The 15,582-nt window shown below is 44.0% G+C and overlaps 1 protein-coding gene across 1 annotated transcript; it reads left to right on the top strand.

Annotated features, from left to right (window-relative positions):
• Nucleotides 1–2,329: 2,329 nt before the first annotated feature.
• On the top strand, nucleotides 2,330–15,061 carry LOC117661867 (protein FAM162A). Its single transcript, XM_034411096.3, has 5 exons — nucleotides 2,330–2,484; nucleotides 2,683–2,817; nucleotides 6,030–6,132; nucleotides 12,344–12,452; nucleotides 14,668–15,061. The coding sequence occupies exons 1-5, from the start codon at nucleotides 2,460–2,462 to the stop codon at nucleotides 14,755–14,757; spliced, it is 462 nt and encodes a 153-aa protein (XP_034266987.1). The 5' UTR covers nucleotides 2,330–2,459; the 3' UTR covers nucleotides 14,758–15,061.
• The last annotated feature ends 521 nt before the right edge of the window (nucleotides 15,062–15,582 follow it).

The raw sequence follows: 15,582 nt of genomic DNA, 5'->3' as shown, positions 1-15,582 counted from the left end.
GAAGGAATTTACAACCTGTGACCAAAGTTCTGGCCACTGGACACATTATCAAAATTCCAGAGCTTAGTAGCCCACATGTACTTACAACTGCAGGGGTGCTACAAGTTCCCACACCTGCTTATCTCCCTTCATCTCTGCCTCTTTGGCCACCCTCCGTTTGTGGAACCTTCAGAAATCTTACCAAGGCTTGTGGCTGGATGACAAAGAATGGCTTGGCTTGACCTGGGTGTATGGTAAACAACGATTCTTGGTTTACAACTGCAATGGGGAGTTGCTGTTGCAAGTTGGTGCAGTCATGTGACATTTTGTTTTACAAACACACACAATAGCAATCCCAGTCACAACTGGTTTACCTGCAATGCCTTTGATTTGTGTTTTGGAGAAGGGGTGGCAACTCGTCAATGGTGGTAAGAAAATAAGGTAAAGGTAAAAGTTCCCCTTGCATATATGTGCTAGTTGTTCCCGATTCTAGGCGGCGGTGCTCATCTCCGTTTCAAAGCCAAAGAGCCAGCGCTGTCTGAAGACGTCTCCGTGGTCATGTGGCCGGCATGACTAAACGCCAAAGGCACATGGAACTGTTACCTTCCCACCAAAGGTGGTCCCTATTTTTCTACTTGCATTTTTACATGCTTTCGAACTGCTAGGTTGGCAGAAACTGGGACAAGTAACGGGAGCTCATCCCATTACGCAGCACTAGGGATTCAAACCACTAAACTGCCGACCTTTTGATCGACAAGCTCAGCGTCTTAGCCACTGAGCTAATGAGTATTATTAATGAGACTGGGGTCCTGGGCATATTCTTTCAGGTTGCTGACGTCCTTTAAGATGTATTTGCCTTTGAGGGAATCCTATCAATGACAGTTACTCCTCTGTGGGAAGGGAAAAGACAATTTCTATTTCAATATAAATTGAATAAAGAGAGGCTGCTTCTGTTGCATGATGCCTCTCCCGAGATGGAGGAGTTCCCCAATTTAGTAGCTGTTTCTTCAATCTGAGGTAGAATCATAGAGCAGGAAGGGACTTTGGAGGTCTTCTAGTCAGGGCCGGATTTAGATGAAAAGAGGCCCTAGGCTATTCCACTTATGAGGCCCTTTCACCTATAGTGCAAGTGTAATTTTAATTTTGCTAACAATTTGAATGTAGGCCCCTCTTGATCTTGAGGCCCTAGGCTGAAGCCTAGTTAGCCTATAGGAAAATCCGGCCCTGCTTCTAGTCCAATCCTCCAAGGTTGCATTAAGTGGTGGATTTGCAGGCATTTAAAGTAGTCATCAGATTCTTATAGTAACAGTGTTGGAAGAAACATCCTTCTAGGTTCTGCTCCAAGTGGGGAAAACAGACACTGGAAACATGGAGACTGCTTGGAAAGATGGTTTAATGGTGGACAGGATCACATGGCTTGAGTTCCTGAACAGAAAAGGGGCAGATACAGAAAATCCTCGGGCTTTTATGCTCTCTCTGGCTCTGCATTTCTTGGGGCCCCAAAAGAGTATCCTGATTGGTTGTCAGACTCCCAGGGGGTGGGGGCCTTGCTGGCTGATGGTCACATGTGCTTCCCAGGTCACATGTGGTGAGTTTCTGCTGCTATTGTGTAGAGGGCTAATCCTATCTTTTGGCAATTCCTATTATGGCTCTGCCTGAAGGAGGCAGATCTTTGTTGTGTAGAATAGACTGGCCCAGGCCTTGATGGCCCATTGACAAAGGGTGGGGGGCAGGAAGGTGGGAGCTGCTTTGTCTGTAAAATATGCTTCTCATATTTCTCATCCAGGGAAATATAACATTCTGCCTTCTCCATATTTCCCCAAATATTTCACTCTTCCAGGAAAGGGGTGGGTGCTAACTTCCTACAACAGAGGGCAGTAAGGGGGCTTGTCCAGTCAAGGAATTCTATGCCACTATAAAAAGCTATTATTTCTGGTTGATGACCAACTTGTATGGACTAATATTACAATCCCAGATTTTTTTATTGGCCCCTTCTTTCCAGGCTAGATTCATCTTTCTAGTCTAAACAGAAGCAAGGCTATATTATAGGGGTCATTTTTCTAGCTTGCCACTGTTATTCATCATATATTTTACCTTTTCCAGTGAAAGGACTAATCCAAACATGTTGGTATTTTTATCAGAATATATTGGCATCATATTAAAGAAAATATGAATTGATACTAGGAAAGCACCAGAAGGGCAATGAAAATTATTTCCACCCCTACAATAGAAGACAATAGTTTTTAGAGTAATGACATTAATATTATTTTACGGAGCAATCCTTATTCTCCTCCCTGCACTTCGCCCTCGTTTTTATTTGAAGTTCGCGCTGGTTCCACTAGTCGGCCTCAGCCACCCAACCTCTCCCGCTTGGCAAGGGGCGAGCGTTGCCATCGAGCCAGTGCGCGAAGAAGAGGGTTGGAGCGGAAGGGCCGGAAACCCGAAGTCGGACCGCGGAAATCCAAGGACGGTTCGTGATCATGTCTCGGTTATCGCTGGCTGTTGGTGGGTGCTTCTGCTGGCTACTTTTATGTTTTCTCGCCTTAGGAAACGGAGCTCCTTTTTTTCTGCTCAGTCTCGTGAAATTTCCCCCTTCGATCATCTGCCCATTCTCTTTCAAGCTAGAGGAATCGGAAGCCAAGCGTTAGGTTACTTCTTAATTTCTCGTTTTTAATTTAATACACTTGTTTCTTTTTCATCCAGGCAAAATTGTCAGGAGGCTGGACAAGCGCATTTTTTCGGTTGCACGTGCTGCTAAAAGACCGTATTCTATAACCAATAGGCTGTGTTGCAAAACTGAGAAGGCCGATGAAAAAAACACGCATGTCAAAGGACCAGGTAAAGTTCATAATTCATAATTTCTTGACGAATCCTGTGTATGCTTCGTTGGGAGCAATTCACATGGTGTAGATTTATGCCCCAAAATGCAGTCAGCTGCTTTTTCAAAGAGTTGGAGAGTTTGATTTATTTGTGAGATCAATAGCATGCGTTTCCGGGAACTTGTACCCTCTAGTTCTACTAAGATCTGTGTCGCAATTAAATTTGGTTTTGATCAGGCTTTTAACTTGGAACTGATGAGAAAATATTAAGGGCCGAAAGAGTATGAATGGAAGTTGACACATCTGTGGGTTTACAGAGTATGCCAACAAAAATGTGATTGCTTGTTTTTTTCTTTCTTAGTATATTATGTGAACTCAACCACTGTTACTAAACCATGATTTTTATAGCTTGTGGTGTATCGATCCAGGTAATTGGTTTGTTCTGGTTAGATGGACCATGGGTTATGTTTTTGGATGAACACAGCCAGTAGATGACTACATTGTATGCTCTCCTTGGTTTTAAAGCTGTATATGTAGAAAGAAAAACTCCAATTTTAGGAAGTTGTATGTATGTACCAAACTCTCATACCCAAACCATTCAGAGCAAATTTTTAATTTGCCCCTCAGAAAAAAAATTGTCAGTTTGGTGTAGTGGTTAAGGTGTCAGGAGACCATGAGTTCCAGTTCCAGGTTGGACACAAAGCCAGCAAGATGACCTTGGGCCAGGCCCTCTTAGTTGTAGGAAATAGGCAACGACAAGCCATTTCTGAAATCTTGGCAAGAAAAGTTCAGGGCGTTTTCCAGGAAGTCACAGATGTCAAAATTGGCTTGGGTTTTTTTGCTCCTTTTTTGTTTTGTACTGTAAGGAATTCACACTCCAGAAATATATGTATAGAGCTAAGCACTGTCTTAAACATACAAAAGTTGACAAAGAGATGTCAAAACAAGATATTAAACATACTTAAAATGTAGTAAAACAGAGTGGACCAATAATATACAGTCATCCCTGTATATAGATTCTGATGGCAGGGATGGTGTCACTCCTTTCGGAAAAGAGGCAGTGGTGGGATTCAGCACCACTTCGGGAGAACTGGTTGTTAATTTTCTGAGCTGTTTGGTGAACTGGTTGTTGGAAGAAATCATTAGGGCAGAGAACCGGTTGTTAAATTATTTGAATCCCACCACTGAAAAGAGGATATATTAAATCAGAAGCAAGGCATTTTTTTGTGTTGGATTTCTGTATCATTCCCTTGACTGAAGTATTTGAGAATACCAAGGAGTAAATATTTATTAATAGCTGATAAGAAGGGGCCACTTAGGCATACAATCCAACTCTTTGCTCTATGTGTGAATCCAAATTAAACATTTCAAATAGTATGTCTCTGCTTGAACAATCCAGTAAGGGAAAACCACTACATCAATGGGTAATTGATTTCAATGTTGAATTGCTCTATTAGAAGATAGGAGGAGAAAGGAATAGGTATGTGCGCCAGCCTGAGTTATTTATAAAAATAAAGGCCAACTGGGTGGGTGTGGCCAGCTTGACGCCACTTACAGGACATGGCCGACTGGGCATGGCTGATCGGGTGGGCATGGCCAGCTTGACACCACTCCCCAAACTGCTGGCATGTTTCCTCTTCCCACTGGGTAGACTGGGCTGAAGCCATGCTGGTCCGATGTGTCCTTTTCGCACTGGGTAGGCTGGGCCAAAGCCATGCTGGCCTGATGTTTCCTCTTCGCATTGGGTAGACCAGGCCGAAGCCATATCTTGATTAATGGTTACAGCAAAAATCAATGATTATATGAGTGGCTTAAGTTTTCAAAATGTTGATTTCATAAAGTTTAAGAGACTGTAAGGCTTCCCCCTTCCTGCATAATGACTGTATAGTACAATGGCACCCACATAATTCCTTCTCCTAACTCTGATTATTCAGCAGTAAGACTTTTTTCTAGGGAAGTAAGCAGAGGTTTAGTTCAATGTAAACTTTTTTCAAACTAGCAATTGCAATATAAGCAGGTGTGCTTCTGCTATTTTACACAGGCTCCATTCTCAGAGGAGTTAGCAGGTTTGATATTTTGAATCTTATTTTTAGTAATTTATGTTTTGAATCCAAAAAGCATATACAGGTCACCCTCAATTTACAGCCATTCGTTTAGCAACTGTTTGAAGTTAGAGTGGCACTGAAAAAAGTGACTTACAACTGGTCCTCACACTTAAAACTATTGCAGCATTCCCACAGTCACATGGTCAAAGTTTGGGCACTTGACAACCAGCATGTCTTTTCAATGGTTGCAGCATTCCAGGGTCATGTAATCTCCATTTGTGACTTTCCCACCTGGCTTCTGACAAGCAGCGTCAATGGGGAAAGCTGATTTCACTTAACAATTGAACAAGATTCAATTAGCTGCAGTGATTCACTTAGCAACCATGGCAAGTGAATGACTACTTATACTGTATATGTAATACATCCCTCTCTGTATTTTTACAGTCCTCACAGCAGATTAGATTAGGATTAGAGAAAGTGATATTCTCAGACTAGTTCATGAGCCTTCTGCTGACTGAGATTTTGAATCCATCTTAATTAGTGCAAAGCCATGATATTTCCTGTGACACTTTTTGGAAGTGAAAGTTGGACTGAAGCAGAAGAGGTAGATTGTTGATGCATTTCATTTTTGGTGTTGATCTTGACTAACACGGACAGCAAGAAAACTACAAGTCAACCCAGAATTCTCACTTGAAGCACAAATAATGTGGTGAAATTATTTTCCTTTGAAAATATTATACCCAGCTCTCTAGAAAAGGCTGCTGTGAAAATATCCCTTTGACCTGAATATCAGGAGAGAACAATGAAAGAAGGGATAATGGCAGGAAGTCTGGGAGTCACAGAAGTGAAATGTTTACCTCTGCCATCACATGGGAGTGGGGGACTGAATGCCAGTTGCACAGTTGCTTCTCTTTGTGGTGGGCTAAAACTTTCTTCATTGTTGAAACTGGAGAGCCATTTATGCAGAATAGTATAGGGTCTTCTGCTTGAGCAGGGGATTGGACTACAAGATCTCCAAGGTCTCTTCCAACCCTGTTATTCTGTATTCTCTTTCTATAAAGTATGTAACCCTTAGGAAAACTGTTAACATGGGGCTCCTTAGCTTTGATGCTAGAATTCAATTCTGATGCTGCCTTTTGTCCTTGGGTTTTCAGGTGGTGCATTTTCTCTTTTGTTTCTCCTGCAGCACACTCCTCTCCATTCAGCCATGAAGTTTCTGAATGGGATAAGAAACTGTTGGTGTGGTCAGGGCGCTTCAAGAAAAAAGAAGATATACCTCAGCACATTTCGTATGTTCATTACCCATTAAAAATGATTATTGCTGACACCAATTGTTTCAAATAGATACATATTTTTCATGTGGTGAAAAGGCAGATGGTCATGGGGACATTAATACAAGAGCAGCAATCTGAGGCCAACATGCTGTTTTCTTGAAAGTTCTGGTGTAGCTTTTGGTCTATAGTCACCTCTGGAATTGCTATCAGTTGAGCCAATTTGCTCTGTCTATAATGCAGTTTGTAACTGGCTACAAATGCAGTCTGGACTGTAGATAATTTTGTCTACAAAATACTCCCATCAAGAACTAGAATATTATCATATCCTCATGAAATTCTTTGTCAAGATTAAAACCGTTTTCCCCAATCTCTCTTTGTAGGACCACTTTTCCATCTTCCTGTTCCAATTTGTTTGAATCTTGAAATATTGTTTGTCCAAAGCTTGACACCGAACTCTAGGTTTAGTCTGACAAATGTAGAGTAGAACAGAATTACTGCTTGTGATTTGGAAACTCACACCAAATACTTAAGTCATTTCTTTATGAGGAACTACCAAAAAAGTTTGTTTAGTTCAGATAGAGGCTTATAAAACATTACAGACTTATAAAATATGTCCTCTGGGATATCCAGTCAAGTGGATTTTTATCTGCTTCATGCTAAATAAGGCTGAATACTACTGTGGAATTATGATATTGATAGTTATTGGTAGATGGCTGGCTTAAATAGTGGTTTAAAAATAGTTTTGTATAAAATTTATAAATAAAAAAATGATTAGGGGACTGGAGGCGAATGTGTATGATGAACTATTGCAAGAACTAGTCTAATGAAGATGACTAGGGATGATATGATAGCAGTCTTCCAATATTTGGGGGGCTATCACAGAGAAGGGATCAATAGGGTATAGGTATAGAGTCTTCTGCTCGAGCAGGGGGTTGGATTAGAAGATTCCCAAGTTCTCTTGTGTTATTCTATATTCTGTAAATTTGGTGAGAATAATGTCTGTTGGCAACTAAATGGAATGTCTTGTTCAGAGGACATATTTTATCTGCAGAAAAACTTTTGTAAAATTCTTAGGATGCTGAACTAAAGAATAATTGTAGGCATGATTCAGTGAGTTCTATTAGCTTTTCCCAGACTCATCTTTCTCCAGGTGTTTAGATTTTCTTAATTAATATGACCAATGAAAATTCTGGAATTTCAAGCTCATACATCTGGCTCACGTTCAGATTGGAGAAAGCTGTCCACTGTTTTAACTTTCATAGTATAAGCCTACCTTTTACATTTCACTGTAATTGCTATTGTCATGCAAACATGCTATTTCATCTTTTCGTGTGAGCCTGTATAGGAAATTGCAAACATCCTACTGTAATTAACAGGAAGTATGATTGCTTTTCAGTGACTCATCTGTGGAGTCTCTTCAAATGTATTGTTTTAGCCACCTATCAGTATGCAGAAGAGACAGCTAGAATTGCAAGAAAGATGATCCATCAGATAGATTTGATATTTTCTCCTGTTGGAAATTGGCAAATTGTAAGCATCTAGGTTCTTATCTAATTTAAATGGCCACCCAGCTCACAATAAAGTAAAGCACAATAAAAACAGAGCCTTCCCTTGGGGGAAGGGTTACCTCCATGGAGACCCAGAGACCCCCCCCCAGGGAGAGCTGGATAGGGGGGGGACGAAATAGGGGAGCTTTACCCATTAGAATGGAAGGCTGAGGGTTACAGGGGCCGGAAAATGACTACAAACTTATGCAGTTTGAATTCCCCCCCCTCCTCCTTCCGTTGGACTGAGTTTTGGCCTATTGGCCTATTACGATCATAGCTACCCATCCATCTTGGCCTGCTGAACTATTCCTAATTTCCCCCCACTTCTATCTGGCCTGTCTGGATTCCCTACCATGTAGAACTTCTATGACGAACATTTACGAACTTAAACCTCCTTTGAGCTGGATATTGGATTCCCTGATGCTGCTAATCCCAGGAGGGATACTGGTTCTATGGACACGAGGCCGGAGGAGGCAGAATATGTCTATCCTCACCCCTGAGTCTTCTATCAAAGTCTCCATGGGTTGGCCTTGATGAGAGACGGCCGCCCTGGAAACTTTCGGGGTTGAATGATATGTACCTCCTTAGCCACAGTCATGAGAGGACAGTGGAGCTTGGCGGTCTGACCATGGACTGGAATTTTCCCTATGTTTATAACATCAGTGGTCCCCCACCCTTGGACTTTGTTTCCCCCGATGATTATATGTATTCGGTGTCGGAACTCCTCGCCCTGCGAGATTCTCCCCTCGCAGGTTTGGCCCCCCATGTTATCGAGGGCCTATCTCGATGACGGACTTTGGAGTCCGGAGAGATGGCATGGAGCAAGGAAGAACTTATGGGGTTTTTTAGGGAATTTTTTAAAGATTTTAAGAGGTTCTGGGGGGGGGGTTGTAATTATTCTTTTAGAGATATTGGGAAGACGACTATGGCGGATGGGGGGGGAAATCTACCAGGGTCAGAGCCGTGCCCGGCACAGGGTAACGATTTGGGGGGCACTGGACGAGGGATTGGGAAAGGGATGGGGGACAATATCTATGAGGGTTGTACCATCGGCATGGTAGATGGGAGGGGCAGATATGGCGGGAGCAGGGGACCATATCAGGTGTTGGGGGCTCGCACTCGCTGTCTGAGAGCAATTGCTTGCCCCAGTCCCCAAGGCTCCGCTCAGATACTAGGTGGCTTAGATACTCAGGATCTGGGCCTTCGGCTGATGCTGTGCAACGCCAGGTCCATGGTCAATAAGGCCCCCCTCATTCACAACCTTATTCAAGAGGGAGGAGCGGACCTGGCGGGTATTACAGAGACCTGGTTGGGCCCGGAGGGTGGCGTCCCTCTGGTTGAAATGTGCCCACCAGGCTTCAGAGCATTCCATCAGCCGAGGGCCCAGGGGAGGGGCGGGGGGTGGCGGTTATTATTAACGAGGATCTGGGTCCGAGGGAGACCACTGTGCCTCAGATAGCCGGATGTGAGTCCCTCCTTGTGAGGTGGGGCCGTGGGGTTCAGATGGGCTTGCTGCTTATGTACCTGGCTCCCTGCCGCATGGCAACAGCCCTACCTGAGCTACTCGACGTGATAGCCACGGTGGCAGTAGAAACACCCAGGCTTTTAGTCATGGGTGATTTCAACTTGCCATCCGCTGGTGAAACGTCTGAGGTGGCTCGGGAGTTCATGGCTTCCATGACGGCCATGGACCTGACCCAGTTAGTTCATGGCCCTACTCACAGGGGAGGTCACACTCTGGACTTGATTTTTGTCTCTGGCCAGTGGTTGAGTGGTCTTGTTATAGGGGGCATAGACATGGAAACCTTGTCATGGACTGACCACTCACTCCTTCGCCTAGATCTTTGAACCGTGACCCCTCGCCGCAGGGAGGCGGACCCAATTAGATGGATCCGCCCCAGGCGCCTGATGGATCCTGATAGGTTCCAGACGGAGCTTGGGCCATTTCCTGAGGATCTAGCACATGACTCGGCCGAGGACCTGGTAGCCGCCTGGGATCGGGCGGCTGGTGGGGCCTTGGACCGAGTCGTGCCTTTGCGGCCTCTGACCCGGTGCCGATCCCGTGCGGCTCCTTGGTTTACTGAGGAGCTGAGGGAAATGAAGCGCCGGAAAAGACGCTTGGAGAGTGGATGGAGGGCCAGTCTCGCTGAATCTGATCGAACACTGGTAAGGTCGCATATTAAGGCCTACCTAGTGGCGATAAAGACGGCAAAGTTTAATTACTTTTCCGCCTCTATTGCGTCATCAGGGAATCGTCAGGCCGCCCTGTTTAGGGTGACCCGCTCCCTGCTCCATCCAGGAGTACGGGAGGATCCCTTAGAAGGCAGGGCAGAGGATTTCGGACAATACCTGTATGACAAAATCGCTCAGATCCGGGGGGATTTGGACTCTGACTGGGTAGATCAGGGCAGGGTGATGAGGAACAGTCTTGAGAATGTTATCTGGGAGGAGTTTGATGTTGTGACTCCCGATGATGTGGACAGGATTTTGGGGAGACTTAGTGCGGCCACATGTTTACTGGACCCGTGTCCCTCCTGGTTGGTACTGGCTTCCCGGGAGGTTACACGAGGCTAGCTCCAGGGCGTTTTTTTTTTTTTTATTGAAAAAGTTTTTCAAATACAAATATTCCCCCCTTTTTTCTCCCCCCTCCTCCCTAACCCCCCCTCGCCACCCCTCCCCCTGTGACTTCTTCAAAGTAAAACCCAAATTCATAACAGATTATATAATACTTTACCATCCCCTTGCTCCATCCCCCAAATACTGACCCTTTCTTTCTAATAATATTATTATATCCCCCTTTTACTATACATTTCAAAATAACATTCTACTATAACATTGTATAATAACTTCTGGTTTAGCGTAGTAATATTATTATAACTCCCAATTTAACAATAATCTGCCCTTTTTCTCCTCCCCCATAACGCTCCAGGGCGTTATTAATACTTCGTTGAGTGAAGGTCACTTCCCTGCTGCCCTGAAAGAGGCGGTGGTGAGGCCTCTCATCAAGAAGCCGTCCCTGGATCCGGCAATATTGGCCAACTATCGTCCTGTCTCCAACCTTCGCTTTATTGCGAAGGTTGTTGAGAGTGTGGTCGCGCGACAGTTTCCACCATTCCTGGAGGAAACATCTTATCTAGATCCGTTCCAGTCGGGTTTTAGGTCTGGGCACAGCACGGAAACGGCATTGGTCGCGTTGGTTGATGATCTCTGGAGGGCTAGGGACAGGGGTTGTTCCTCTGTTCTGGTCCTGTTAGATCTCTCAGCGGCTTTTGATACCATCGACCATGGTATCATGCTGCACCGGCTGGAAGAGTTGGGGGTGGGAGGCACCGTGTTGCGGTGGTTCTCCTCCTTTCTCTCTGACCGGTCGCAGTTTGTGTTGGCAGGGGGGCAGAGGTCGACCTCGAGGCCTCTCATCTGTGGAGTGCTGCAGGGATCGGTCCTCTCGCCCCTTCTGTTCAACATTTATGTGAAGCCGCTGGGTGAGATCATCCGTGGCTTTGGGGTGAGATACCACCAGTACGCTGATGACACCCAGCTGTACATCTCCACCCCAGGCCACCCCAACGATGCCCTTGAAGTGATGTCCCAGTGCCTGGAGGCTGTGCGGATCTGGATGGGGAGGAACAGGCTCAAGCTCAACCCTTCCAAGACTGCGTGGCTGTGGCTCCCGGCATCCTGATATAGTCAGTTGACTCCATCACTGACTATTGGGGGCGAGTCTTTGGCCCCCACTGAAAGGGCTCGCAATCTGGGAGTCCTCCTGGATAGGCAGCTGTCTTTGGAGGAACATCTGATGGCTGTTACCAGGGGGACCTTCTGTCAGGTTCGCCTGATTCGCCAGTTGCGGCCCTTTCTCGATCGGGATTCCTTGTGCACAGTCACTCACGCCCTCGTCACCTCTCGCCTTGACTACTGCAATGCTCTCTACATGGGGCTCCCCTTGAAGAGCACCTGGAGGCTCCAACTGGTCCAGAACGCAGCAGCGCGGGTAGTGATGGGAGCAACATGGCGCTCCCATGTAACACCGCTTCTGCGCGAGCTGCACTGGCTCCCGGTGGTCTTCCGGGTGCGCTTCAAGGAGTTGGTTATCACCTTTAAAGCGCTCCATGGCATAGGGCCTAGCTATCTGCGAGACCGCCTGCTGCTACCGACGACCTCCCATCGACCCGTGCGCTCCCACAGAGAGGGCCTCCTCAGGGTGCCATCAGCCAAACAATGTAGGCTGGTGACCCCCAGGGGGAGGGCCTTCTCTGTGGGGGCTCCTACCCTCTGGAGTCAGTTGCCCCCTGAGATAAGGAGAATCCATGACTTCAATGCCTTCCGTCATGCCCTTAAAACCCATCTTTTCCAGCAAGCCGGGCTGGCTTAAGAAGAAATTTTTAAATTCTTTTAATCAGTTTGTGACTTCTTAACTTTCGGGCCAAATTTATATATATTTTTAACTGTTTTTAATATTTGTATTCTATGTTCTTATCTTGGCTGTACACCGCCCTGAGTCCTCGGGGAGAAGGGCGGTATAGAAATTGGAAATTAAATTAAATTAAATTAAATTAATGCTTTAAACCATTAAACAAGTAAAATTTAAGTGTAAGTTAAAACCATGGGAGAATTGCCTTCAAGATCTTACATATAAGATAGCCATTTCCATGGGATAACATTATGTTTGCTTTTTAAAGGGCAAAGATGATGAGTGCAACAAGGAGCAAACTTCGTGTGAAAGTTGCCTACTTCGCAATGGCTATCCTGCTTATGGGTTTTGTATCTGCAGTTTTAATAGGGAAACAGGTTAGTAGAAAATTGTTACAGGGTTGAAAGTGGGAACAAAAGTATTAATGGATTACCCATTATTCAATAATATTTCAAAGGTCATTGAAAATAATGTGGAGAAGACCCCCTGCAATGGCTGACCAAAAAGTATGACTTTCCTAGCCCCTGCCAATCCATCTGCAACTACCTTTTGTTTAAACATCTTCCATGGAGTAGGAAACACTTAGGTCAGTGGTGAAATCTCAAATTTGTTACTACCAGTTCTGTGGGCATTGTTTGGTGGTGGTGGTGGTGTAATGTGACTAGGTGGGCGTGGCCAAAATTTGTTTTTTTTACTTTTAAAACCATTTTTTCTATAACCTCTTCGGCGAAGAGGTTGTTAAAAATTGCTTTCAAAAGGCTCTGATGATCCCAGCTGAGTTGCCTGATCGGCAGAGACTTTTTTTCTTTTAAATGCCTCTGACGATCAGGCAACTCAGCTTGGATCGTCAGAGGCATTTAAAAGAAAAAAAGGGGTTTGAGGATCCCAGCTGAGCCGCGCAATCATCAGAGGCTTTTTTTTTACTTTTAAAAGCATTTTTTTGGCCAAAGAGCTCAGCTGGGGGGAGGGGGGGCAGAGATTTTTGCTACCGGTTCTCCGAACCACCCGCCTCCATCGCTACCATAAACAATATCCAATGAGCCTCTTGGGTGCTCTCTTCCTTATATACATCATAACAATGGCTTCATGATTAATGTTATTGTATTCATCATTTGTCCAAAGAAATCCAGACCAAATACTTTACATCTCCACCCCTGGTGACCCAAGTGATGCTGTTTCTGCCCTTTAGTGCTGGACACTGTGGGGGCCTGGATAAGGGACAACAATTTCAATGGAACTCTGGCAAGACCAAATGGCTTTGGATACTTGGAGCTTCAAGATCCAGGATTCTCAACACATTTAGTTCTGGATGGGGTTCCGCTACCCCAGCAGACCCAGTGTGCAACTCGGGGGTTCTCCTGGACTCTCAATTCTGCTCAAAGTCATAGCCAGGAGAGTCTTTGCCCAACTTTGTATTGTGTGCCAGTTGCATCCCTTCCTGGATCAGTCCTTGCACTCAAGTCTACTCAAGCCCTAGCCATCTCACGCCTGGACTATTGCAATGTACTCTAATGGGGTTACCCTTGAAGAGTATATCTTAGAAACTATAACTGGTGTAGTATGCAGCAGTGCAGGCAGTTCTTGGAGCCTCAATTGGCCCATGTTATACTGTTGCTTCATGAGCTTCGTTGGCTGCTGGTTTGCTTCTGGCTGCAATTCAAAGTGTTATTACCTTTAAAGCCCCGTATAGCTTGGGTCCCAGCTGAGGAACCGCCTCACCCCAATGAGATTTCTTCCCCCTCATCCATGCCAGCAGAGGGCATGCTATGGATCCTGTCAGCCAAGGAATTCCAACAGGCAGGATCCAGAAGAGACTTCTCTGTGGTCCCTGCCCTTTGGAACATCATACCCAAGGTGAGATCTGCACTGACCCTCCTGACCTTCCCAAGGGCATGAAGACCTAGCTCTACTAGCGTGTCTGGGTCCCCAACAAGGGGGCATCACTGTGGAGGTAGTTAGTAGATTGAAGACCCCACCTCTCGTGTTTATGCTTTCTCTCCGCCACCTTTAAATTTTTAGTATAACTATGATTACTACGATTACTGTTTTTAATGTTTCTGGTTTTAATGTTTGTAAGCTGCCCAGTCACCTCGAGATGGGAGGCACATAAATCCAAAAAATACATACATGAACATGGAGTTACCCAATAAAAACATAGGCTACTCTCCTCACCTCTCTTCCGTTGCAGATTTCAGGCTTCTAGAATTATATGTGTGTGTATATCCTTAGAACAATGAATGTAAGTGGAAAAATGGTGGCAATTGGGAGAGGTAATATTTGTTGCATTCTCATGAGCTTTACACCAAACTGATCTGAATAAGGTTTGTAGTTTAGAAATATACCTCTGGCTTATTTTAGGAAGCAGTTGTGTTTTGCTCTCACTACTGCTGAATTTAGAAAACAATGTTTGCTGATTTACTCTGTGTTATCCAGTAATCTAACTAGATAACTAAATTTATTTTCTGTCCATTCCTGTATTAGGGATATTTTCAGAATTAAAATAAGTGAACTTTAAGGCATCTATTTGCCATGCTGTAGAAATAACAGGATTAACTGTCTCTTACTTTCCATATTATGGTCATTCTGCTGCAGGATGTTAAAAAATATAGATCACTGCGGTATATGCAGCAAAGCGTTGAGGAGATAGAAGAGACTGCTGAAAGTACTTCTGCCAAGCCATAATCAAAAAGATTAGATCTGTTGGTGTGCGATTTTCATCATGAATTGAAGAGCAATTTAAGAAAATTTACTTCATTTTTTTTCACATTTCAAAAGGAGAATTTATAGTTCAATGGCAATTCTAAAATTTTCATCCTTTCTGATGGAAGACTCCATTTCTGACTAAACCAAAGTCTGTTTTGAAGTTTTGTTTTTGAAAGTCTGAATCTATATTAGAATGTTTCTTTAAATCCTGGATGCTGGATATATATAAAATCTTTGTAACCTGTAAAATATACCCTGCTCTAATAAATGGATATATCCAGGATACTGAATTCATCTGAACTGGGTGACATATACATGAATGGTAAAATAATTCATACTTATTCCCACTTACATGTAAACTTAGATAACTTGCCTTGTTAGTATACCCCTAAAGTTGTATCTCTTGAGTATGTTAGTCTTAGTAATTGTGGCTAACTAGTGTAGCAATTGCATCCAAAGTTACTCTTATTCTTGGGCATTTTTTCCATTTCATGAAATGTCATATATGATTTAATTTCAAACCAGAATACTGAAATGACATAAGCCTAAAAAATGAGAAATCATTTCCTGACATTTGAAGAAATGCATGGTATTTAATAAACAATAATCTTAACAGCAGCTATCCAAAAGCTACCTAGAATATGAAAGTCTTAAGAAATCATACAACACTTTTAATTACTTCCCAATACTGCTCATGCCAATATTTATTTCAAATGGGAACTTTTTGTTATTAAATGGATATTTGAAAATATGCAAAAGGCTGGAATTTAAAAAAATAGATCCATTCCAAAAGTTGCTACTCAA

Source organism: Pantherophis guttatus, chromosome 2, assembly GCF_059756535.1.
Source record: "Pantherophis guttatus breed Tessera chromosome 2, ASM5975653v1, whole genome shotgun sequence".
Lineage (NCBI taxonomy): Eukaryota > Metazoa > Chordata > Lepidosauria > Squamata > Colubridae > Pantherophis > Pantherophis guttatus.
This window is presented reverse-complemented; position numbering and strand designations above follow the sequence as displayed.

Coding starts and splice junctions, on each gene's coding strand:
- LOC117661867 (XM_034411096.3), top strand. CDS start 2,460: ATGTCTCGGTTATCGCTGGCTGTTG. Junction 2,818..6,029: donor CACGCATGTCAAAGGACCAG/GTAAAGTTCATA, acceptor TTTCTCCTGCAG/CACACTCCTCTCCATTCAGC. Junction 6,133..12,343: donor GATATACCTCAGCACATTTC/GTATGTTCATTA, acceptor TGCTTTTTAAAG/GGCAAAGATGATGAGTGCAA.